Source organism: Zonotrichia albicollis, chromosome 14 (assembly GCF_047830755.1).
Source record: "Zonotrichia albicollis isolate bZonAlb1 chromosome 14, bZonAlb1.hap1, whole genome shotgun sequence".
NCBI classification, from domain to species: Eukaryota; Metazoa; Chordata; class Aves; order Passeriformes; family Passerellidae; genus Zonotrichia; species Zonotrichia albicollis.
The window spans coordinates 3296936-3323128 of NC_133832.1; the positions used below are offsets into that span (position 1 = coordinate 3296936).

General features: G+C 49.6%; 1 protein-coding gene across 1 annotated transcript in view; it reads left to right on the forward strand.

The window, feature by feature from the left end:
• Positions 1 to 19124, forward strand: part of SLC16A2 (solute carrier family 16 member 2) — a 44586-nt gene extending 25462 nt beyond the window's left edge. The window contains exons 2-6 of the mRNA XM_074551524.1: positions 5028 to 5172; positions 9029 to 9491; positions 9900 to 10043; positions 11107 to 11335; positions 12549 to 19124. Coding sequence (XP_074407625.1) covers positions 5028 to 5172; positions 9029 to 9491; positions 9900 to 10043; positions 11107 to 11335; positions 12549 to 12769 — 1202 coding nt within the window. The 3' untranslated portion in view covers positions 12770 to 19124. The remainder of the gene's footprint in view (positions 1 to 5027; positions 5173 to 9028; positions 9492 to 9899; positions 10044 to 11106; positions 11336 to 12548) is intronic.
• Positions 19125 to 26193: the final 7069 nt, after the last annotated feature.

A 26193-nucleotide genomic window follows, 5' to 3' on the forward strand; every position in this document is an offset into this window, starting at 1 on the left:
AAGTTGGTCTGGTATCCAAGTGGGACCAGCTGGACTGACCCTGGGGGTCATGAACACACAGACATGGTGCTGACAGCCCTCAGGGACACCTCAGCATCACCAGCCCCACTGCAGGGGGACCTGAGCCCCCCAACCCCTCCTCTGCCTCAGGGTCCCAGGAGCTTTGTCACCCCCTGGTAGGAGGAGGCGAAGGTGACCAAAGCATTCCTGGTCCCTCCTGCAGTATGGGCACAGCTTGGTGCTCTTGGGATGGTTGGCAAATGGGTTGGTGGGCAAATGGGTCACCTCACCACTTTTCCCTCTTTCCTGAAGCCAGGGTGGGTGGTGTTGGGAGGGATGGATCATCCTGGCCATGCTATTGCAACAGCTGGAAGTGTCCAAGGCCAGCTTAGATGGGACTTGGAGCACCCTGGGATAGTGGAAGGTGTCCTTCTACCCATGGCAGGGGGTAGAACTCGATGATCTTTAAGGTCCCTTCCAACCCCAACCCCTCTGATTTTATGATTCTGTGATCTCTTAGACCATTGAATCACTGTTCCTCTTGCAGAAATTCAACCACTGCATTCCCTGTCCATGTGGAAGGCCACATGGCTTTGGATCAGCCATGGACCACCAGCTTGGCTGCCTTTATTATGTCAAGGTGGGAAGGAAGAATCTGTAGAGCTTTAGCTGGAGCTTTCTCCTATGTGGGAGAGCTGCTGGTGGAATGTTCTCCTTGGTCAACAACTCTGCTCCAGCAAAGCAGCACCAGTCCCACACTGAGCTCTCCCCCTAACCCAGAGCACCCCTAGGACCACCAGGAAGGTTCCACCAGCTCTGTAGGTGGCTTGGGCTGGGCTGGTGCTGTGCCCCAGCCCCTGGAGCAGGGTGTGTGCCCTGGGAGGATCCTGGCTCCTCAGCTCCTTCCATCCCTTCAGGAGGGACTTTGGTGGGAGCAGGGTGGGATGGGCAGGTCTGGGTTTGATGTAACTCTCAGTGCCAAACAGGGTCAGCAGAGAGGTGGCTGTCAGGGTGGGACAACACGCCTCGAGTCACCTCTCATATCAGCAACCCCCAAATCAGAAGTCATGTGCATTTCCCCTCACCAAAAGCAGAGTGTTTTCATGTCTTTTCAGTTGTTTTTGTTTAAATCTGGAAATATGGTTTCTGAAGCATTTTGTGTTTCTGCGGGGACATCTCTTGCATGTCACCTGTCAAGTTGTTTCTGTCGGGACACCCCTGTCACCAGCCAGATTCCCCCATGGCACCCAGCTCCAAACCCAGCCCCTTCAGCTGGGGCTGGTTGGACTCACAGCACCCTAAAACACAATCAAGTCTTAACCCGATCCCTGTCAAAGTTCTGGCAGCTCCTGAGCTCCTTCCAGCCCCATCCTCAGCTGGATTCTCTCCATAGCTTCTTTTAGGATGTGCTTGATAAGCCTCTGTGCCTCATGTGGGGGCTTGTCTGTGTGTTTCCATATCTCGCCCAGCTTATCAGCCACAGAGGGTGGGAGGTGTGGCCAGGCTGGGAATTAACCACCCCATGCAAACCTTCTGGAAATCAGGAGCAGAAATTCCCCCCCTTTTTTCCACTGTGGCTTTATACCAAGAGGTAACTTCTGCAGCATTGGAGAAGCTGTGGGAGGGAAGGTGCTGAGCCCTGCCTGTTTCCATTGGAGGAACGGCTGCCTCTGCCCTTCACATCCAGCAAAGGCCAGGAGAAACTTCAACACCACAGACTGCCCAAAATAAACCCTTCTTTCCCTGGAGCTGATCCAAGGACTGTGCCCAAAGGGGTGTGTTTGGGGCTGGGCTTCACCTGAGCTCCATTTCTTTCCCAATCTGTGCTTTTCTGCCATCACCTCCCTCCATCTTTGCCCCAGCCCAGGTGAAAGGGGATCACTGGGGATAAAACAGGGAGAAATCTGTTTTAGGTGGTCTGAAAGGGTGGTCCATCACCACCTTTTAGATAATCAATTCTCAGTTCATCAAGAGGAGAGAAGTCCTTCTTGTGCCATAGGCTTCCCCAGGAAATGCCATCAAAACCTCGTGTGTTTTCATGTCACTCGTGGCACCGCCTGGAGAACATCTGCCATCGTGACCTTTTCCTTCCATGTCCAGTGCTCTCACCACTGCACATGGACCAGAGCTGCTTCTAGGGTTTTCCTTAAGGATGCTTTGTCCCGTTCCAAAAAGAGCACAGTCTCACCTTCGGGACACCTGTGTCCCCAAATTTCACCCCCTGGGGCCAAGGGATCTCAACATTAAACCCTCTTGGCTCTGAGCCATTGCCTGCCCCTGGATGCAGTGTCTGTGCCACAGGAAACATGGTTCTGTCCATGGCTATACAAGGAAAGTCCAGCTAAGGGCCCTCCATCATCTCTTCCCACTTAAGATTCTTCTCCACCCTTCCGACATCTTTCACTTGCACGAACTTTCATCACACTTGCCCATTTCCTCCTCCATTTCATCTCTATCTCTCTTCTAGGAAGGTTAATGTACTGCAAAGTTTTCATTGTCCAAAAATTTTTCATTGTGCCCCCGCTCTGTTTTGGTGTGAATCCTGGCGGGATGGGAGCCGGCACCGAGGCGGTTTTGTGCTGCCCCCGGGTTTTGCCGAGGTTTCCTCCCAGCGCTGGAGCCGGCCCAGCCCTCCCGGCTTCCCGGGGCTTCGCTGGGAAGCGCTGGGAAGACAAAACCCCGCTCTGGAAGTGAGGCTATTGTTCTTACTAATTTTAACTGGATGTTCTTCCCCAAGCCTATTTTTATTCATTGCTTGTGGTAAGCCCTTTCTCTAAGGTAGAGCAATTTGCCACGGGACTCTTTTTTTTTTCTTTCTTTTTTTTTTTTTTTTTTTTTTTTTTTTTTGTGTGTGTTTACCAATTTTAATTGAGAGATATCTCATTTTTACAAACCCAGAGCTGGAGGAGCTTTTTAAGCACCCGTTTGCTGAGCCTCCTGCCCTGGGTTTGCTTTGATCTCTGCAGGTGAGTGTGCATTTTTGGGGCCAGAGATTGATCCTGCCTATTTGCATGTAAATCCCCGGGTTATTAAGATCCGAATCTGGCCCTTTAAATTTAATACTCCGCTTTATGCTTTTATTTCCGCGTTTCTTAAAGTAATTTCCAAAAATAACAAACTTCAAACATGACGGGGCCATCTAACGTTTTACTGCCTTGGCTGGAGTAGAAGGAACATTTCTGGAAGTATATTATCCAATTTAACGAGCCTTTCCCATCCTGGCGTGGCTCCCACCCCTCACCCCCTCTCGGAGCTGCTTTGGACGGCTCTTTGGACCGGTGCCACCTAATCCTATTAGAGGGACTTTGGTTACACTGTGCCTTGTGTTTGTAACCAAGAAAATCAGCTGCACAGGGGGGTCCTCTCCCTTCCCCTCTCCCTTCTTTTTGCCCGCAGTTGAGATGAGAGCTCAGCCAGCCCCACGAGGCTCCTGCTCAGCCTTTGCTTTTCATTTTATTGCTCCACTCTGCATTTATTAAGGAAGATTTTGAAGTAAATTGGGTACTTGTGAACTTATAATTAATTTGGAAGGGTCAGCTCTTCCCAGCCTGGGGAGGGCTTCTTTGTGTGGTCCTTTTGTGAAAGGCAGAGGTTGGAGAGGCTGTTCTATAGCTGGGATTTGCTTTTAATAGGGACCTGGCTATTTTTTGAAGATCTCACGGCTCTGGAAGGATCATGAGAGTGTTTTTATGCAGGGATGTGATGAAAAGGTTTGCAGAGCCCTTGGCTTGGGTGCAAAAAAAAGCCCAACACAAACCTAAAAAAGGGATAAAAAAAGGTAAAAGGACCACATGTCCTGGGACTGCTCTTGGCAAACCAGAGCCAGCACCTGGAGCTTGGAGATGCTCCAGGAGGTCCCCCCACTCTGGTGCCAGGTAGGGTTGGGAGCCCCTTGTCCCTCTGTCCATCCTGCTCTGCCCCACACACCCCCCTGGGGACCTCTTCCTTCTCCTCAAAGCTGTTAGAACTGAAATTCTTTTCCTTACCACATTGCTTTTCTTGAAATCTTGCATTTCCTCCCCAAAATAGTCACATAGACCATAAAAAGGAGAAGGTGGAGGGCAGGGAGAAGACGGTAGACTAGAGGAAGTGCCCTCAAGTTGTGCCAGGAGAGGTTAAGGTTTGATATTAGGAAAAATTTCTTCACTAAATGGCTGGTCAAGCACTGGCACAGGCTGCTCAGGGCAGTGATGGAATCATTGTCCCTGAGGGAATTAAAAACCATGGGGATGTGGCACTTGGGAACATGGGTTAGTACTGGGCTTGGCAGTGCTGGGGGAATGGTTGGACTTGAGGATCTTAAAAGGCTTTTCTAACCTTAACAATTCTGTGATGGGCTGAAACAAAGAAATAAATCTGTGAATAATTAACATTTCTGGGAAAAAAAAAAAAACAGACAGACATTGGTTTTCTCCAGAGTGGGCTGGAAGGAGACAGGGCATGATGGTCCCACTTGGGCATTGCCTGGCAAGGTCAGGGGTGGAATTTAACCTGGGATAAACATGTGTTTCCATTAGCTCAGCTGCAATGAGGAATCTTCGCTGATCATGGGGAGAGGGGAAGGTGAGGGGTGCTGACTCTGGGGAGTGAGGGAGGGGTGGGTGGTGTGCTCCTGGCAATGCAGGGCTCTAGCTCAGGGCAGGAACATCTCCCCAGCCAAAGCTGGGGAGCAAAGGGCTTGGAGGAGCTCAGGGGGCTTTTGGCTGTGGAAATTCCTGATGGAAGCGTTGTCAGTGGGGCATCTTCCCATGTGCAGCCAAGGTGGTTTGGAAAAAGCATTGAAACTTGGTGCCTTCCTTGGGACACAGTAACCCAGCAGAGAGGAATGCAAGGAAAACCTGTCCATACTCCATCATCGTGCCCCATCCAGGTGCCACCAGGTCTCTGTGTCATTTATGAGTAACAGCACTAATTAACTGTGTGATGGGGCTGCCAAGACACCAAGCTGTGCTTGGTCCCTGGTTGATTCCCCCTGCCCCTGTTGGGTGTCCCACCCTGACCATCACCTTTCTCCTCTCTCTCCCCAGCATGGGTCGGCTCCCTGGCCATGGGGATGATTTTTTTCTGCTCTCCCATCGTCAGCATCTTCACCGACCGCATCGGCTGCAGGACCACGGCGGCCATGGGCGCCACCATCGCCTTCATCGGGCTCCTCTCCAGCTCCTTCACCAAGTAAGGCTGTGGGGGGCACACCCAGCTCCTTGGAGAGCTCCTCTTCCTCCCTGTCCCCTGCAATCCCCCTGCCAACACATTGCTGCTGCCTCTGGGAGCAAAGCAGGTGGGGCCCATCCGCATCAGAGATATCCTGATATCCCTACAGCCCATGCCTGTTCCCCTCCAAACTGAACCTTGTGTCCTTAGGTAAAAACAGAATAAATTTTACCCAAGCAAGGGACTGTATTTTCTGGGATTTCAGCACTCAGGTCCCTCATTTGATCTTTAAAACAGCAGCAGAGGTTGGTGTGCCTCTATGGGCAGCTCCAGAGAGGCACTCACAGAGAAAACCGTTCAACCTTTGCAACCATTTTCACATTTGGTGCTGAAAGTAAATTAATGCTTAAAATAATATTTGGTGGATTATGCCTAAGAGGGAGTTTCTGTGCAGGGCAGACAGGGAGGGGAAGGCAGACAGGGTTTGGAGCAGTTTGTGGTGTTCCTGCCTGGCTCGTGTGCCTGTGGCAGCGCAGGGCACTGCTGCTCCTTGTTTTCCATGCCTGATCCCAAGCCATGAATTTCTGCTGGCAGGCACTGGCCAATGGCAGGTGTACCCTGTGTGTCTTTCCAGCCCAGAAATGGGGGTTGGCATCGTTGTGGGAGCAAAAAGAGGTCACCTCTGGGGTAATTTATGTGACACTTAGTAAACACAGTCTCAGAGGCTCCATGGAGACACCTCCAAAGCAGCATTTGCCCCACTTTTTCTGAATAAAAACATTGCTTTGGGTTGGATTTCAGTTAAAATCAATATTGTTTTAATTAAAATGCTTCAAGGAGAGGGTTTTTAAAGCAAATACACACCAGTTTTCCAGAGGGCTACTTGCCCATGCTGTGCTCCTCCTGCTCAGTGAGACCCTTGTGCTCATCCCAGCCCTGTTTCCCTGGATCCCCAAGTCCTCATCTGTGGGATCCCCCCATCATGCCAGGAGTGGGGATCAGTTCTGATCCCCAGGTAAACCCCCCAGGACTATGGCCAGTTGCAGATGGGATTTTTGGGTTTCTAAAACCATCTTGGACAGCGGCGTCTGCAGCTTCCTCCTCAGTGCCACCCTTTGTGATTCCAGAGATGATGGCAAAAGGTGCCATGGGTCCTGGGGGAAGCTGTGCCCTGGCATGCAGATCACAGGAGCTTCCCATGCAGTCCTGCTTTCCTTCCATTCAGCAAAGCTTGGACTTTTTTGTAAAATGTTTGGACTCTATTGTAAAATGTTTGTGCAAAGAAGAAAGGCTCGTGGGACCACACCACTGCCAGGGGCTTGTTGTGTTGGGCTTCAAAAAAAACCTAAAAACCTAAAATCAAACAGTACAGGCAGAGAGGAAAATCTTTTCCAGGAGAGCTCCAGGACTGAAATCCCCATTTCCTGCCTCTCACTCTTGGAGCACATTCCTCTGGCTGCCTTTAAGGGAGAAAGGAGCCCCTTTGCAGCTGGAGCAGAGCGAGGGGAGCAGCGAGGGCAGAGCGGAGCGCGGGGCCGGGGCAGAGCAGGGAGCCTGTGGGATTTGGCACCGCTCCACCCGGGTGGTGAAGGCTGCTCCTGAAACTCAGGGCTTGTGGCTCCAGCTCTCCCTGAACAATGGAGAAGCTTTTTTTTGGTCCCTGCTGCCAAGTCACTCCACCACAGCTGGAGATCATTCCCCTGTGATACAAGCACTGGTGCAGAGGGACACAGCCAGGCTTTGGTGGGCTCAGGCAGAGCTGGATCAAAGCTCAACCCCCCCCATTATCTCCTAGTTTCTCTAAAATGGGTGTATTTTGTACAAATGGAGGAGCAGCAGTCCCCAGCACAGCACTGAGCTGCTCCAAAAACACCCTGAGCCACCAAGACTCTGTGGCAAGACCCCAGAACCCGGCTCAGTGCCTCTTGTCTCAAAATATTGGGAATTTTGTAAGGAAACCACTAAAGAAACCAAATGTGCCGAAAAGTAAAGCTCTGGGGAAGGCTGGATGGGGTCAATGTGAGGTTTTTCCTCTCTGCTGCCTTGCTCTGAGGTGTCTCCTGCACTCAGAACCAGCTCAAGCCACCAGAAATGTTGAGTGCTCTCAAATAAAGAGAAATCCCAGTTAAGGCTTTAGCTTCCCTCCAGTTTAAGGGGGTTGATTTAGCATGAGGAATGGGAGATGATGGCCAGCTCAGCTGGGCTGTCTTCACATGCCCCCAGTGCCCTCCCAGCCCTCCTCCTCTGCACCAAGTGTTCTGTAGGGAGGGTTGGGTCCCTTTTCATCTGCTTCTCCTTCCCCTCCACAATTTCTGCCTGGTTACTCCTGCACAGAGGAATCCCCCCAACTTCTGCTAGCAAGGATGGACCAGGGCTGTTCCCACTGAGATCTGGAAGCAAAAGGAAGCTGATGGAGGGAGACCTCCTTGTCCCAGGACAAACAATTATCCATTGTCAACCTCACAATCCGAGGGGACGATGCCGCCCTTCCCACAGGACAGCTGCTGGCCGATTCCCAGTAAGCAGGCTGGGAAGCCCTGGCTCTTCAAGGAGCATGGCTGAAAGGAGCCCCTGCTCTTGCAGGGCTGTCTGAGCATCACTGGGAGCAGATGGGAGCTGTGGCATTTGTCTCCACTTCCCCGACACGTCAGCTGAGCTGCGGCACCAGCGCTGCCGTGACCAGGCCAGGGCTGGTGCGTGGGAGGTCGGGCACGGCCCACCAGGCCCAGCTGCTTGCCTGGCTCCCACAGAGGGGGCTTCTGATGTGGTTTTGCTCTGGAGAGGATGGAAATTGCCTTTCATGACAGTCATTTGTCTCGGCGCCGTCAGGCACGGCAACCGTGTTCTGCTTTCTGCTTGGCAGGCTGGAGGGGTGAGCGTGTAATGGAAGGCATGATGTGCTTGTAAAGGTTTTCCCAACTCCCAGCTGCTCTGGGAGATCTGGGCTGCTGTCTCCTCACTTGCTTTGGGAGCAGCACTCAGTCTTGCTCCGAGGGTTGGAGCACAGACCCTACTTGTACAACACCCTGAGCTGCCCAAAGGTTTTCCTCACACTTTCCACACACTTTCCCCCCAGGCAATATCCCATGGCAGATCTTTGCAGCTGGATGGATTGCATGGGAATGAAGAAAAAAATTCCTTAATCTGGAGAGAAACACAACAGGTTGTTTGTACTGCCTAAATCCAAGCTCCTTTGTCAGCTGCCTCTGTTGGGAAAATTGGGCTGGAAATTGGGAGGCAGCTCCTTCCAAGAGCTTTCAGCACTCTCCATCTGCTCTGTAGAGCAGCCACTTCACTCCCTCTTTAGTGCAGCCACCAATGTAAGGTACAAATGAGATCTATTAAATGTCTAATTAAAGCTCCCAGAGGAGCTTAAAGAAGAAGAACTTAATTAACCAGCCTGGAGCCTGGGCAGAAACACCACATTTCCTTCCTGCGTGCCTAATAACCAGCAGGTTTGGTGCCTTCTGCTTCCAAACACTGGGTGGAGAATGTTTTCAGTTAGTCCTTTCAGTGGAAAAATTAAAAGGAATCCTAGCTAAAAATATCCCACCATCCCTACCTTAGAAAATCTTGTTTGCTGTAATTGAATAACCATTGAAGTAAGGTCGGCTTCCCAATGAGGCCAGGTTGGCTGCTGCCTTCTCCTGGTGGCAGAAAGCACTTCCCAGCCCCACTTCATTTTGCTGCAGATTTCATGTGCCAGCTGTTAGGCGAGGATTATCCTGGTTTTGGTGGGGGATAAGCTCCTTGAGGCCAGCCTGTCTGTGCAGTACCTGCGGTGTGTGACACCCGGGCCTGTGCAGCACCGTGGGGGAGGAGGAGGAGGCTCCCTCATCTCTGCCTCACACTTCCACTCCCATGTGTGCTCTTCCAGGTCCCTGGAGGTCCGTTATTTCACATATGGGATCCTCTTTGGCTGTGGCAGCTCCTTCGCCTTCCAGCCCTCGCTGGTCATCCTCGGCCACTACTTCAAGCGCCGCCTGGGCCTGGCCAACGGCATCGTGGCCGGGGGCAGCTGCCTCATCTCCGTGCCGCTCCCCTTCTTCCTCAAGATGGTTGGGGGTGCCATCGGGCTGGCGCACACTTTCCAAGTACTCAGTGCCTTAATGCTCATCCAGATCTTCTTGTCCATGACCTACCGGCCCATCCTGACGCCTTCTTGTGACTCTCAGCACGATGGGCACGACAAGCTGGGCAGCCGGAGCATGAGGCAGCAGTGCTGGGCCCAGACCCGCAAGTATTTCAACCTGAGGGTTTTCCGGAGAAAGACCTATAGGATTTGGGCCTTTGGGATCGCTACTGCTGTCCTGGGATACCTCGTACCTTACATGAACCTGGTGAGAGCCCTGGCTGGGGATGGAAGGGGAGGGAGGTCCCGTTCCCTAGAGTGAGGAGGAGGTGGGAAGGTGGGGATGGGCAGTAGGGGCAGAGGCACCAAAAGTTTCAAAGCCAAACTGGTGCACATGCTGTAAACAGAAAGAGTGATGGATATGGTTTTTTGTGCCCTCTCTGTGCCAGGGTAGGCCAGGGTCACTTCCCAGCACTCCTGAGGACCAGCATAGGAGCAGGAGAGGAAGGGCCTGGTGGGTTTGGGGTGGGTGGACGGTGCAGGTCAGTGTGGACATGAAGGTCACACAACCACCCCAAATCCATGAGCTCTCTGCAGGAAATACCACTCATTTGGGGAAATGAGAGAGATCAATGTACTTCAACTTCATGTCCTTGTGTTCTCCCCTCCATCCTAGGTCAAATATGTGGAGAAACGATTTCAGGAAACCAAAAAGGACTGGATCCTCCTGGTTTGCCTCGGGGCCATGTCGGGGCTGGGGCGCTTGGTTTCGGGCCGCATTGGCGACTGCATTCCTGGGCTGAAGAAAATTTACCTGCAGGTATGGTGTGATTTACCTGCAGGTACAATGTGATTTACCTGCAGGTATGGTGTGATTTACCTACAGGTACAATGTGATTCACCTGCAGGTGCAGTGTGATTTACTTGCAGGTACAGTGTGATTTACCTGCAGATGTGGTGTAATTTACCTACAGGTACAGGGTGATTTACCTGCATGTACGGTGTGATTTACCTGCAGGTACAGTGTGATTTACCTACAGGTACAATGTGATTTACCTACAGGTATGATGTAATTTACCTATAGGTGCAGTGAGATTTACCTGCAGGTACAGTGTGATTTGCCTGCAGGTACAATGTGATTTACCTGCAGGTACAGTGTGATTTACCTACAGGTATGGTGTAATTTACCTATAGGTGCAGTGAGATTTACCTGCAGGTACAGTGTGATTTGCCTGCAGGTACGATGTGATTTACCTGCATGTACAGTGTGATTTACCTGCAGATGCAGTGTGATTTACCTGCATGTACAGTGTGATTTACCTGCAGGTACAATGTGATTTACCTGCAGGTACAGTGTGATTTACCTATAGGTACAGTGTGATTTACCTACAGGTGTGGTGTGTCCAGCCCTCCATGGAGGTGCTGGCTAACCACAGTGAGGCAGGGATGGCATCTCTACATTGGTGTCCATGCTCTGCTTAATAACTGTCAATTACAAAGCCTTTACCAACCATTGTCTGCTGTGGGGGAAGAAAATTGACTACAGAAATGTGTAAGAGGAGTTACACACTTAACCCCAGGGATCAGTGTCTGTTCAGAAATCAAACTCCATGGTAGCCACTCTTCCCAAACTACTGACACCCTTTAACCTCCTTGTGGTTTTTGAAGAACAAACTGCTGAAATCTAGCAGCTAATCCAGCAGTTAATCCTTCTTAACCCTTCTTAAAAGGTTATTCTTAAGGGCCTCTCTGAGACAGGAGCAGCGGCTGGGTGGTGTTGCTGGGCCCAGGGGAGGGAGCAGTGACATTGACCTGTTCAGTGCCATCTCCATGACCCTTCCTGCTGCCCATCCTCTCTCTCATGCCCACTTCTCTTCCCCCAGGTTGCGTCCTTCATGCTGTTGGGCCTCCTGTGCATGATGATCCCCCAGTGCCGAGGCTTCGAGGGCGTCATTGTCATCTGCCTCTTCCTTGGCCTCTGTGATGGCTTCTTCACCACCATCATGGCCCCCATTGCCTTCGAGCTGGTGGGGCCCATGCAGGCGTCCCAGGCCATAGGGTACCTCATGGGGCTGATGGCCGTGCCCATGACTGCAGGCACGCCCATTGCAGGTGAGTGACACCATGGGGCTGCACCAGGACCCAGAGAGTGCGAGGGACGTGGTGGTGACAGCCTTCACCCATGGCAGTGTTTTGGTGTGAGGGCAGAGGCACTGGTTTGAATTTTCTGGTTTATCAGATCGTGTGGAGGTTGAGGAATGGGGGTGGCATCACTCCATGCTACATCCTGTGGCATCTCAGGGCTTCTCTCAAGGCTGATTAAAGATGGTCATTATGGGAACCGTGAGCCAAGGTCACATTAAGTGATTTCTGCTTGCAGCTGAGCTAAAAACTGGCAGATAATAATTTTCTAGGAGTCCTTTTAGATGGAATTGAAGTTAGAGATGGAGACACCTGAGCCTCCACAAGGCCTGGGTCAGTGTTCCAGCACAGCAATAACCCCAATGTCCTTAACAGCCAGGGCTTTGCCAGAGCTGCCCCTGGGCAGCAGGACCTCTGCATCAGCAGCACTAAGCCAAAGCTGGATAAGCACCTCCGATCTCTCTGCTTCCCTTCCGGCAGCAAAGTTCACTCTGACGCCCTCAGGATGGAACATGGGGCTCACAGACCTTCACTGGGAGGACTCCCTGAGTGGGGCTTGCTGGGTGAAGGGGCCCTTTGCATCAGCCTAATCCCCAGGGAGGCATCACACAGGAGGGAATTTCCAGCTCTGATCAATGGCCATGTGTTATTCTCCAAGGATGCCTGGCTGTGTTGGAACTTGCCAGACAAATATAGAACCTGGTTGGGTTTTAAAGGCTAGGCTATTGTTTGTAACTGGCAGCGATTATTTCACAGATGGAGATAAAACATCCATCAGGGCAGGGCTTCCAAACGGAGACAATCCGCAGAGGAACAGCCCCTGCCCACTTTCCCATTGCCTCCTGGCTGGCAAGCCTCTGGGAAGAGGTGTTGGGTTTAACACGTCTCGGCTTGCATTTGGGATTGTCTGGGATGTGGACGGTTGTGTCCTGTTCTGGAGAAACAGGAAGGACGGCTGAGGCTTTCCTTCTCCACTCCCTTGGTACACAGTGTTGGCTGCACACATCCCTTAATCCAGGGTGTAAAAACTCCAAGAAATGCAAACGGAAAAAAAAGATTATTTTAAAAACCCAAATCTCCCCAGATCTGGTGGGTGACGCAAGCTGCACTCGAAGGAGAGAACAAGCAGGTCATTAGACTAATGAGCTCATTAGGCTCTAACGTCACCTCTCTTCTCTTCCAGGATACCTCAACGATTATTTTGGGAATTACGATGCGGCCTTTTACTTTGCGGGGGTGCCGCCCATCATCGGCGGCCTGGTGCTCTCCGTGGTGCCGCTGGTCCACCAGAGGATGCTGAAGAAGCAGCGCCTGGATTCTGGCAAAGACAAGATGCTGGTGTCGGAGGCCGTGGTGAACGGGGAGCTGCTGCCAGGCTGCCCAGCCTCCGAGGCACACATGTGACGCCACTCCTGGCTCTCCAGGACACCAGCAGCCTCTCCATAGCCCCAGCACAGGCCCTTTCCCAGACGGACAGAAATTCCCAGTGATCGCAGATGCACTATGTTTGTAAAGGAGAAAACACAAACATTTCTTCTAGTTAAAGGCTTTTAACTAGCAGAAATGGCTTTTTTTTTTTTTTTGGGACAGTTTTGATTTCAAAGCCACCTTTTTTTTTCCCCCTAACCATTTTTGTAAGGAGAACTCTCACCAGGATTCAAACTTGATCAAGCTCCCGCTCCTCTCCCGGTTTTCTATACGTCACGACAGAGGTTTACAGCTAATAAATGCCTTTTCCAAGCAGGCCACGGATGGAACTTGTTGAACCTTGCAGCTGTCCATCCTCCTCCAGTGTCACTCGGGTGTCACATCCAAGTGAGACAGCCCCCTCCCCGTCCAGCACCTGGGGCTGTTTTGGAGCCAGAGATCCGAAGGAGGAAGCGCTGCTTTAGTCTGATGCACAAAAACCAAATAAATGTCAGCGAGTCCCGCTTTCATCTTCCTCTTTCCTCCTTTCCCGCTGCTCTCCCACACCCCCAGGGAGCTGCAGCTGGGATGACAGGGAGCTCAGCTGGCTCCAGCCCTCGGAGTCACACGGGAGCACACCCTTCCTGCAAAATATGCCTTAAAAACGCGTGGATGAGACCAGCAGGTCCCTTGGCCACTTTCCACCTCCGTTTTCCCACCCAGCAATTCATGATTGGGCTTTTGAGCTGCAAAAGAGAGGGGCAGCTCCTTGCACAGCCCACAGTGCCCGGCTCTGTGGGGCCAAATCCATGGGATCACCACCAAAAAGGGCACTTTGGTGGCTTTGGGGCACACAGGGCTGGGACAGAGCCCCTGTGTCATGGAGCAGCTCCACGTTGGGAGGTGGATTCCCTGCTGGGCTCAGGGGCACCCACAGGTGTGGGGATGCTGCTGGCTCAGGGCACGGGGTGCCTCTGCTGTTTTTGGGGGCCAGTTGGGTATATGCAGCAATAAGCACGAGTCAGTATTGGTGGGGAATCCCAGTTTTCCAAAGGGTTTGACAGCCCCAGTAGCGTTTAACTCGTAGCCCGTGTGTTGTCACTGAGCTGGTCAGTGCTGATCTGGGGGGAAAGGGAGACAGTGCAAGGAAATCACACAGCCAGTGGGTGCCCACCACACTGAGTGGCAGCAGAGCTCTTCCCCAGCTCGGGCAGGACTCCATCACTGCCCACAGAAAATTGTAGAAATTCAAATTGCCCAGAGAAGCTGTGACTGCCCCATCCCTGGAAGTGCTCCAGGCCAGGTTGGGCAGGGCTGGGAGAAATCTGAGGCAGTGAAAGGAGTCCCTGCCCATGGCAAGGGGCTGGAATGACATGAGCTTTAAGGTCCATTCTGAACCAAACCATTCCATGATTCTATGATCATCTCCAGGATTGCTAATGAGCTTGGCTAATGAGTGAGAAGGGAAGTTCTCCTGCCCTGGTGGGTCCCTGTGTGAACAAGGAGCCAGCTGGGACTGGGGTACCTTTTCCTGGGAGAGAGCAAGAAACAAAACTCACATTCATCCTGACTGCAAACCCATCCTTCATCAGATTTTCATTTTGTTCACCTGACAGTAAAATCTCAGATGTCCGAAGAGGGACGTGTGTCGTGGGAATCATCCCTTGGTCTCCGGGCGAGCGTGGGGGTTTGTAGCACCAGGACAAGTCTTTGCTGTGGAAATTTGGGCTCAGTGGAGGCCCCTCCCACAGGCAGCAGTGGGATTTTTGTACATAATAGGCTCAGGACCCTGCATGTCCCTCTGGCCCTGTTTTTAACCCCTGTTGGCTGATGCTTTGTAAGGTCTTGTGGTCTCGTGGCCCTTCTGTCCCCGTACGAGCTGGAAAATTACCTGGTGTGTTGTGATGTGTCTGTTTATGATATAAAATGAGATGTCTACTTGTCTCTTTCTTGGATACACTTTTCCATGACTGTTCTCCCCCTTCATGGCCTGTGTTGCATCCTCTGCTGTGGCTCTGCTGAGCCATCACTGAGTTTTGGGAGCCATGGGAGGCAGATGAAGCTGCAGGAGGAACCAAGGCTTGAACCACCTAACCCCAGCTCCAGCTGGGATCTGCCAGACTTAGCCTAGGGCAGGGCATTAATCTGGGGCTTTTTGGGTGGGAGCCTTGGAAGTGGGGCAGCTTCAAAGCCCTCTAACAGCTGAAGGAAATAAAAAGCTCCTCATTGTAACTCCTTCTGTGAGTTTTGGGGCATTAATTCGCATTGGAATTTGATGAAGCTCATTAAATCATACTTTGGACCTTAATGCCCCCCAAAGGAGAGATTATGAGAGGTTTAAATTCCAGAAGTAGCTTCTTCAGAGCAAGCAGAGCATGAGCAGAGCTGTCTCCAAACCCCATCTGGGCTGAGGGAGAGGCTGCACAGCAGAGCCCACTGATGGCTGCACCCACACTTTGTGTGGCAAAGCCTCCCTGGCTCCTGAGGTGATTTATGGTTCAAATCCCAAATTTCTACAGAATTCCACTTGCCTTAACTGCCCCGTATGCCTGCAAAGGCCCTGGGAGGAGCCTGCATTCAGTGCAGAGGGTGCTAAGCTCTGCAGTGGCATCAGAGCAGCTCTGTCAGACCTGGAGGGGTGCTGGTACCCACATCTGCCCTCCCTACATTTGATCTTTCCCCATGGCTTTTATTATTGACCCTCTGGGAGATCTAGAGTGATGAGGGGCTTCCTTGGCCACCCCAGCTGGGTCAGAGGACCCATCCTCATCCTATCCCAGACCCCTGTCTGGTACCAGCCTCCCAAAACCACACTCAGTGTCCTTGTCTGGTCACAATCCTGCCCTTGGTGGACACAAGGACAAATTCTGCAGGTTTGGACAACAGCCATGAAAGGTCTCCTCATCAGCAAACACAAATGGGAATGGGAAGGGCAAAGGTTGGAGCAGTGTCAACATGCAGGGAGTATTTGGGGCTTGTTTGTCAGATTGCTGCTGAGGGTCTCGTTTGGCCCTTTTGAGGCAGTTTGCAGGAATTTCTGCATGTGAGAGGTGGGATTGTGGGCAGGGAGGGGCTGCCCTGCTCTCTAAACATCTGCTCAGCCTCTGGTGGTCTGGTTGTGATGCCAATGGATCCCCAGCTGCTGCAAAACCTTTATCCCCAAGCTCCCCCTGCTCCATCAGGGTCATCCTGTCCTAGCCCAGCACATCCCCATCCCTTTGGGGCTGCCTTTTACTCAGTTTTCTGGCTAAAACCCCAAACTTCTCCCTGGCCTGGAGTGCCAGGCTGTGATTCCTGCCCCTCTCCCTGCTCTGGCAAGGGAAGGGAAGGGAAGGGGGAGCCCAGCACTCAGGCTCAGCCAGCTTTGGGAGCTGGGAAAGGGGGTGGGCTGAGCCCCTTGGGTGGGAAAGGGGAGGAAGGGAGGGCAGGGCCCCTCTGCAGCCCTGGCTGGGCTGTTTGCAGGGTGCAGAGCCTTATGTAAGTGTGCAGGGAGCACAGGACAAGTCCCAGCAGCGCCTGCTCGGGGCTGGGCTGGGGCTGCCTCTTAAATCTTTACCTTAAGGGTGTTCAAAACCAACTTGTTGTCTTTTCTTCTTCTTCTTTTTTTTTTTTTTTTTTCTTTTTTCTTTTATTATTGTTCTACCACAGAGCGAGGCATCGGGTTTAACTCCTCTGGCTCTGGCTGGGGGATGGAAGGGGACAGCTGGGCTGGAAGGGCTCCCAGGATGGTTGTGTTTGTGATGGGAAGGGTAGGAGGGCTTTGGGAGCTGTCTGGGAAGTGCCATGATTCATGGCTTAGTGCTTTTTTCAGTTTTGGAACAATATGCAGGAGCTGCTTCACTGCAGCTTGCCCTGCCCTGAGGTCCTGCAGCCAGGCAAACACAAGTTTCAAAGTCACAGAGCTTAAATTTATCAAATTCTGGCCTCCCTCCAGCTGGGGTTGAGGTTTCCTAACATTTCTCTGCTGTGGGAGCTGTGGGAAGGCCACATCCTAATTACCAGCCAAGCAGAGGGCTTCGGCAGGTCTGCTGTGGTACCGTGGGGTTTGGAGACCCCCAGTTTCAGGAGGTTTTGGCTCTGCCTCCCACCATGGTGGTGCTTTGGGGCTGCCACGCAAGGAGCTTCATCAGCCCTGGGCTGAGCTGCCTGGAGGAGCCAGCAGGGTGGTGGCCAGCAGCTGGGCAAGGGCATTGCTGCCCTCCCTTCCCTGGCAGTGCCCTGGGAATGCCCTGCATGGCAGCAGCAGCTCTCTTTGGTACGTGGGTGCCAGGAGCAGTTTGCTCTGGGCAGCCAGATTTGGTGCTGAGGATCTCACCTGCTCTAGGTTTGAACCCTGGCTGACACTTGCATCTAAAAGTGGCCACGTAATCCTCACCTGGGTAAAGGTGAACTCGGATCAAATCCCCTGAATGCAGGGGGACAGATCCAGCTGGGACTTTTGCTGTCTCTCCATTCTTTACTGCAAACCATTCCTGGCTTTTGTGTGCTCCTGCACCCCACAGTTTTGTTGGGGGTCACTTTGATTATTTAGCTTCAATTATTTCCAAGCTGGCAGAGTCTGCTTCTCCTTTTCCAGCTGGAAGCAGAAAATTGGAATGACTTTGAAAGCCAAGGCAAGCAGAGCATCTCCCTCCCTCCACCTTTATGCCACCAAACGTGGACCTGAGCTCTTTTGGGTGCTTACAAGCACCCTTGTAACCTTTGGGGACAATGATGTGGCTGACGAGTGCTTCTTAAATCTGAGTAACACCAGGCAAGGAATTGGCACAGAGAGGGGCTCCATGGGCAAGTAACAAACCAAAATAAAGCTGTTTCCTTTCTTTTTGAATGCCCTTGGCAGGAAAGCCGACACAGAGGTGGATGGAGCTCTGAAAGGGCTTTGGTCTCCAGGGGTGAGCCTGTGCTATTGCTCCAGGTCCTTTATCTGCTGGCACAGCCTCTCTGTGGATTTAAGCCCTGGTGGCAGGGAGGTTATCACTGGCCTTTGGTGGCACCACTGGCACAGCCCCTCTCAGGAGGGCTTTGTACTTTTATTTTTGCAAATATTTTGCCGTGCCCTCAGTGCTCCCCTCAAGGCCAGGCCCCGCGAGTGTCCCCACGTCCCCTCTTCCCACAAACCTCGGTGATGAAACCCTACAGGTTCAGGGCTGGGATCCACCTTCCCAGCCAAGAGAAAGGACACAAAATCCCTCCTGTTTTCTGCAAAACGTGGCTCTGGAGGAGGCTTTGTACCTCCAAAGTTTCTCCTTTTTATGTACCCTACTCCCCAAGGCTCTCCCTGCATCTACCCCAGCCCAGCCCATCCCACAAGTGCAGCCCCTCCTGTAGCTTTAGAGACCAGACTTGGGGGCTGTTCCACCAAGGAATTCAGCTCTTTTTCTGTCCTTTTTGTAGGTTTTTATCGTGGTGTGTGAGATGAGTTGTTTACTGGAGCAGTTTCTGCACTGAGGTGATGCTGCCCCTCAGGTGGGCCCAGGCCAAGCTGCCTGAGCCCCGCTGGATTTGGCTGCCAAGCGTGTCCAACCCAATTCTTTGGGAAAGAACTTGGCTTCTCCAGGCCTGAACTTTCCCAGCAGATCCTGTTTCAGCCATCTAAACCCGTTAGAGCCAGAGGCAAGATTGTTCTGGGGAGACTGAGGGCAATTAGGAAATTACCCTGCTCCCCCTCCCCTGCCCTGGGATCCAGCAGCATGAAGCCAAATATTTGCTTTCGGATGGGTGGATTTTGGAGCTGGCTCCACATGAGAGCACCGGGGTGGAGGCTTGAATTTTGGCCCTTTTGGGTAATTGTTTTTGAAGCAGGACCTCCAAGCTTGCTGCCATCACCCTGCTCAGCAGATTCCAAAGCCAGGCCCTGTCATAGCTGGCATTTGCTCCGTTGTTGATGGAAAACAGTCTGCCCATGGGTTTCTGGGGTGGGAAGCACCCTCCCCGTGTCTGTACACATTAGAAAGACTCAATAAAAGGCTGCAGCACCGTTGGTAGCTTTGCAATCCTGTTTTATTCTGCTGTGCTCCAGGCCCTGGAGCAGCAGGAGCTGTGTGTGGCTCTGAAATTGGTGCTGGGAGGTGCCCAGGCCTGCTGGGCACCCTGGGCAGAGCAGCAGAGCCAGTGGTCCAAAAGCAGCTGCCCAATTCAATGCTGAAATCAGATCCTGACGCTTAAAATTATTACTTTGTTCTTTTCTTTTTGTCTTTTGACATCTGCTCCTTGTAAGTGATTTATATAATCCCTCAAAATTTTGTATCTGGAAGTAAAGTGAATGTGTCTCTTAAAAGTATGCCTATCCTTTCAAAATGTGAATTTCTGATTGTTGGAATAAAAAAAAATAAAAAGAAAGAAACCTACCCCATATTAGCACATGTTTGTAATTAATGTTTTATGAATGTTGTTTAAAAGATTTGTGTAGAATAAACCAGTTTAAAAAGAAAAGGGATTTGTTCCTGTGTTCTGCCAGGTCTCTCCTCATGGCTGGTCATGGTTCCAGATGCTGCCAGCTCTCCAGAGGGGCTGGAGAGGCAAATTTTATCCTGGGAATTATTTTTATTAAGTGTTTGATGCTCCTTGAGGAAGGACTGAGCCCAGGTGCTGGAACCCAAAGGGGGAGATGCTCCCATGAGCTGGTCAGGGGTGACTCTGGGAAGTGGATGGTCCTTGTCCATTGGGGCATTTAGAAGAAAAAATGATTTTAAAATCCACCCTGAGAAACTCTGGGTGCCCAGAGAGTGCCCAGGATGAGCCTGCAGCCTCCTGGATGTTTTCCATTCCCCTGGGGGGAGCTTTGGGTCTGGATTTTACCCCCCAGCATCTCCAGGGGCTGCAGCCTCTTCTCTCCCTGGGGCTCTCACACAGCCTCAGCACCAGGGCTGGTTTTAATGTCATTAATTTTATTTCTTCCACTTGGCAGTGGGTGAGGAGCACGATGAGGCCTTCCAGGTTCCTCCTGGTCACAGGAGAATTAATAATTTTTGTTAATAAGAGAAGATATGGGAAGGTTGGGAAAGATCAGGGGTGATAATTCATGAGTGAGGTTACAGAGGCTGTGAGACACTGAAAACACAGCTTTCATCCAGGCTTTTCTATTAATGAGTTGTTTATATGAGGTGCTTTAATTGCCATTAGATGAAAGCTGACACGTGCATTAATTTTATATAACTCAGCCTTTTTTTTTTTTTTTTTAATGTGCACCTCAACTCTTTTTCAAGTTGGGGATATTTACTGCAAATAGTGTTTAAAAAAACCCCATCAGGAGATAAGAGATGGTAAACAGAGATTCAAAGGGAATGAAAAGGGAATGAGAGTTCAGCAGTGAGCTCCTCAGAGGACTCTGTGCTGTGCATGCAGGGACAGAGCAAGGAGAGGGAATGCTGCATCCAGTTCTTGAGAGAGGGGAGCACAGCCCTTCCCTTACAGGCACCAGGAAAAGTGGCAATTTTGGCTTGGTATCAAAATTATCTTCTTGGAATGGCTGGAAAGTTGTTGGGGGAACTGGGAGGGTGCTGGGGTAAAAGTGGGCAGTGCATCCATGGGGACACAGAGAGGGGATTGATGGAGGGGACACCCTGTCCTGCTGCTCCAGCACCCCCAGGAACAGCAGCTCATCACAGCCCATCCCCACAAACTCCATAGAAACAAATATATATACATATACATCTGTGTATTTATATATATATATATATATATATATATATATATATTTGTGCATCTCCAAGCGTGTGTTTGTGCATGGGGCCCTGGAAATCCCCTCTCAGGGCAGGCAGCACCAGCCACCTCCTCCTGCTCTGCCAGGCTGCTGCATCTCCCCTAATTTACAGAAAAAAATGGGGAAGAAAGCATTTTGCATCAGACAAAACCCTGAGTTTTTCCACAAAAAGGCTGTGAATGAGGAAAAACCAAACCAGACCACAACAAAATACAAAGGTGTTTTCATTACTATGACTCAGTGGTTCAGTATTTAGATATCTATTTGTACATTAACATTGAAATATCATGGATTAAACCAAGTTAATTAGATGTAATGGCTGCTATTTGTACTACAGAACACATGTGTGTTTTACATATTAAATATACATAATGACAAGTATGTTTTCTAGATCAAATATGAGCCACATGTCAATGTTTTGTATTAATTCAATAGTTTTAAATTAAATATGATTTAGACCAATATGTGCAAACAGCATCTATCTATCTATTGATTTTTTAAAGTTTGCACATAGGTTCAGGCACAAATATATCTATTTATGGATGTGCAGTGTGTACACAAGCTGGGCACTGCTGTGCCTGCCACTGCTCCGTTTGGTTTTTTTCATTCTCTTCTTCTCCATCTTTTTTCTCTTTGCAGGACTTAAATATTATAATCCTTTGGGGAAAAATAAAAAAAAAGGAAAAGAAAAAGGCAAAGCCCCCATTTGCAAGCGCCTTTAAAGGACTCGAAGGATGCACTGAGGAGTGGCAGATCTTTTTAAATCATCCCCGCGTTGAAATGCAAATCTTTCCTAGAGCTGTTGCTTGGCTGTCGTTATTCAAAGGAGCAGAAATTTGGGAAATTTCCCTTCCTGAGGCTGCTGAGCTGCAGGCAGGGCTGGGATGGGATGGGATGGGAAGGGATGGGAAGGGATGGGATGGGATGGGATGGGATGGGATGGGATGAGATGGGATGGGATGGGATGGGAAGGGATGGGAAGGGATGGGATGGGATGGGATGGGATGGGATGGGATGGGATGGGACGGGATGGGATGGGATGGGATGGGATGGGATGGGATGGGATGGGAAGGGATGGGATGGGATGGGATGGGATGGGATGGGATGGGATGGGATGGGATGGGAAGGGATGGGATGGGATGGGAAGGGATGGGATGGGATGGGATGGGATGGGATGGGATGGGATGGGATGGGATGGGACGGGAAGGGATGGGAAGGGATGGGATGGGATGGGATGGGATGGGATGGGATGGGATGGGATGGGATGGGATGGGATGGGAAGGGATGGGATGGGATGGGATGGGATGGGATGGGATGGGATGGGATGGGATGGGATGGGATGGGATGGGAAGGGATGGGTTGGGATGGGAAGGGATGGGTTGGGATGGGATGGGATGGGATGGGATGGGATGGGATGGGAAGGGATGGGATGGGAAGGGATGGGTTGGGATGGGAAGGGATGGGATGGGATGGGATGGGATGGGATGGGATGGGATGGGATGGGATGGGCCGGACCCGGTACTGGCTCCAGAGCATCAGCAACCAACATTAGCATTAAAGAATTCACAGAATCACAGAATCACCAGGTTGGAAGAGACCTCCAAGACCATCGAGTCCACCCCAGCCCCAGCACCTCACCCAAACCCTGGCACCCAGTGCCACATCCAGGCTTTGTTAAACACACCCAGGGATGGGGACTGCACCACCTCCCCGGGCAGCCATTCCAGAACTAAAAAAATCTCTTCAAAATCCTACTTTTTATTTTCTAACTACTTATACATTTATTTTATCCAGATTACTATTCCCATCACTTTCTTCAATTATTACAAAAATACTCCAAGAAAAAATTCAACTATAGCATAAACTTCTTTCTTTAAATTTCATACTAAGTAATCAATCTCTCATTCAGATACACTTCCTCCATCTTCACACTTTCAGTGTCCAAATCCAAACTCATATTTATCTATATCTATATCTATATCTACTTTCAAATCTTTAAAAAAAGGTTTACTATATTAAAAAAATATCTCAATCCTAAAAAAAGCCTTCAAGAAATTAAATTGGTAAATAGTTTAATTAGTTTTTAATCCAAAGTTTTTAGTCATAACTATTATTCTTAAAAATATTATTTTAAAACAAGATTTAATATTTAAAAATAAGATTTAATATTTTAAGATAATATTTATATTTGGAAATAATATTTTCAATATTATTGAAATATTGTGCCCCCACCCATGAGCAGGATCTGGAATTTTTGGCACGGTGGTGCAGAAATCCTCTCCCAGCCCTGTGTCCCCCCTGCTGCCCTGGCAGGCTCCAGCTGCTCCTGTCCCACCCAGCATCGTGATTTGGTGTTTATATTTTATAGTTTACTTATATATTTTTATCCATCCATCCATCCATCCATCCATCCATCCATCCATCCATCCATCCATCCATCTCTATATCTATAAAATATATTTATATTTCTTATAATAAAGTTAATTATATTTATTATAATAAAGTAATAATAAATATAAATAATAATTATAAATAATTAATACATAATATAAGTAAATATTTTCTATTCTATATATTGTTTATATTTCATATATTTTTGTTTCTATTGTTCACATTATTTTCTATATTATCTATTGTTTATATTTTAAATATAATGTATAAATATTTAATATTTATATAAGAACATAGAAATATATGTGTATATATTATATATAAATATATATATTTTTATATATATAATACATTAATATTAATAAATTAATAATTAATATAGTTAATAATGGTAAATAATTATAAAAGAATTATTTTAAATTATTTAAATAATTATAAAAATAATTATAAAAATATTTTATATTTTACTTATATAATATATATTTTAATATTTTATATATAAAATATTAATAACAATAAAGTAATGATAAATATAAATTATAATAATTAAAAATAATACCATAAAATGTTTCCTATATTATTTCCTATTATATTTATATTATCCCCACAGCCACCAGCATCTCTCCATGGCTTGGCTCTCACCCATTCTCTTCGTCAATCTCACTCAGACCAGCACAGTTCAAAAGGCTTTTTCTTCACCCTTTAGTTTTCCTTGAGTTTAATTCCCTTCCCATCCTCTGTCCTTCATCCCTTTCCATCTTTTCCACCCTCACCTTTCCCTCCTGGCCATGTCACATTTTAGGGAAGATGGGCAACCAGCACTGGCAGCAAGCAGCTCTCAGGGCATTTCCCCCTCTCTTCCATCCCATAAATATTTCAATTTATTTAGGTGCATCTTTACAAATTAACACACAACCATCTCAAAGGTGCCAGCAGCAAAGGCTGAGTAATTTCTAAGTTTATTTAGAATTTATTTCATTTAGTTAAGCAGTACCCAGAGAGATTAACCTATTTGTTACACTGCATCTTTTCCAGCCCATCACCTGCAGGGTGAGCAGTGAATGATGCTCAGGGCAGGCACACACTTTCCCATCTCCATTCCACAAATCCCTGCTCTAGAGAGGAACCTTATGGGCTCCTGAAATGAAATTATTTTGAGTTTTTACCCCTATAAACCCTCTGGTACCTCCAAACCCACTGGCCAGCCAAGGTCTGGCTCTGCAGACACAGGGCAGACCCTGGGGTTTGGGTCTGGAGAGGTGCCAGAGCTGTTTCCATGCTGTGAAAGGAAAGAGCAAAGAAAATATTAAAGCCAAGAAACCAAACCAGGCACTTTGCCCTTCATGGCATTTTCTACAGGAAACAAGAAGAAAAGCTGAAATCCACTGGCCTCAAACTTTCAGCCTGGAGAGATCCCATTCTGCACATGCATCCTGAGAAATTAAATGCATGCTGAGAAATGAAAGCAGTGTGAAGCCCTCCCTGCTGGACACCAGGAGCCTGGCTGGCTCTCTCCTGCTGTGCCAGGGCCACAGGGACTGTGCTGCAGCCCAGCATCCCCAGCACCAGGGCACCTCCTTGCAGCCCTTTGCTCTGAAATCCCAGAACCTGCTGGTGCAGGGAGCCAGAGCTCAAGGAACTCTCCACAAATGTGGGATGAAGTAATCACTGTTGAGGGGACCTGACGCCTGCGTTTTCACATGCTCGGCTGAGCAGGGGATTTACTCAGGGGCACAGCTGGAGCATGTGGCAGCAGCATCTCATTAGTGTCACAGACAATGCCCAGCCAGTCTAAGGCTGAAAATTAGGGTTAATTTTCCATATATAGATTTGTTGTAAGAGTTTAGGGAGCCACAACACAGCTGAGTTTAGATTTATTGCGGTAAAAGTCCCAGAACAGGTTCAATCACATTTGAAATAGCTGGGAAGGGCAAGGAGGAGCAGCTAGCCTGTGCCCCTAGCACTCTCCCCCCTTCTCTTTCCAAACATTCCATCCCACAGAAAAAGGAGAAGTCCCAAAAGGATGGCTATTCCTGCTCTGGGATGCACAAGGTCACCAAACACAACCTTTCTCCTCCCAGCCAGCAGCAGGACCAGCAAAGCAGCCAAACATATTCCCCTGAGAAGTCTAGATGTGCCATGGAAATATATCCTGAAGGGAGGAGTAAGACAACGTAAAAGGTTACAGAGTTTAAGCACCAAGAGGGAGGAACAAGGTTATATAAAGTTTTACAGGTCAGGACAAAGACCTCAAATATATTAAAGAAAATAAACAGAGGGATGAAGTCAGCCACACACGAGCGCCAAGGCTGGCTTGGGCTCTTCAGGCAGTTCTGGGGTTGACTGAGAGTTTTTGAGGAACAAATCCAGGGTTACCCAAACTGAAGGAGATCCAGGGTTACCCAAAATGAAGGAGATCCTACAGGGAGATGAGGGGCTGGAGACAGCTACCAGGCAAAGAGCTCCTGACACACACAGTGTGGGAGTCACTCATGAACAGTCACTGAAATCAAAGCTACACCTGTGTTAAACACCCAGTTTCAGACTGAACTGAACTCTCTAAGAGCAAGAAGCATGTGGGAATGAGAAAAATCCCCTTTATCCAGGAGATCTCCCTCTGGAGAGTGAAGCTGGAGCAGAATCCCCACTCCCTGCATCCCTGGAGCAGCCCACACCTTCTCCTTGCTGGAGAAGAGCATTGCTGGCAGTGCTGAGGAGCACCAGCCCAGCTGTGGCACCGAGCCCCTGCCCTGGCACCCAAAACTGTGGGTGCCAATCCCTTTTTCAGGGACACAGCACCTTCCTGTCCCTTCTGCACCGATGCCATCGCCCTGCTCTCAGCGAGCAGCGCCCACTTCCTACCCGAGGAACGGGATTGAGGTGGGGGAAGCACAGATAATAAATACAGCTTCCCACACCCTAAAAAACTTCCTTCCCACTCCACTAAGTGTTTGCACATACCTCAGCTCTAATTTTAGGACAGAGCTTTAAGCCAGATGTGAGACTCTCCCTGAATCCTGGCTGCATTTGCAGAGACTCAGCCCTGCCAGCCCTGCACGGGGCCCAGCTTCTCCTTGGAAGACAACTTAGAGATGATGCATTTGTATCCTGCATTATCCACTGCCAGACTGACAGTCTGGGACACAGAGGTATTTATTTCCTTGGTTTTATGTCCTAATGCAATAAATTCTTCTGAGGAGTTAATTCGGTACCATTCCAGCTCCTTCCTACCTCAAGGGGAAAGATGTATGGAGGAAATAAATTCCTGCCACATCCACCACTGTGTGCTCCAGTGCATTCCCACCGTAAGAATAAACCCAAGCAGTGA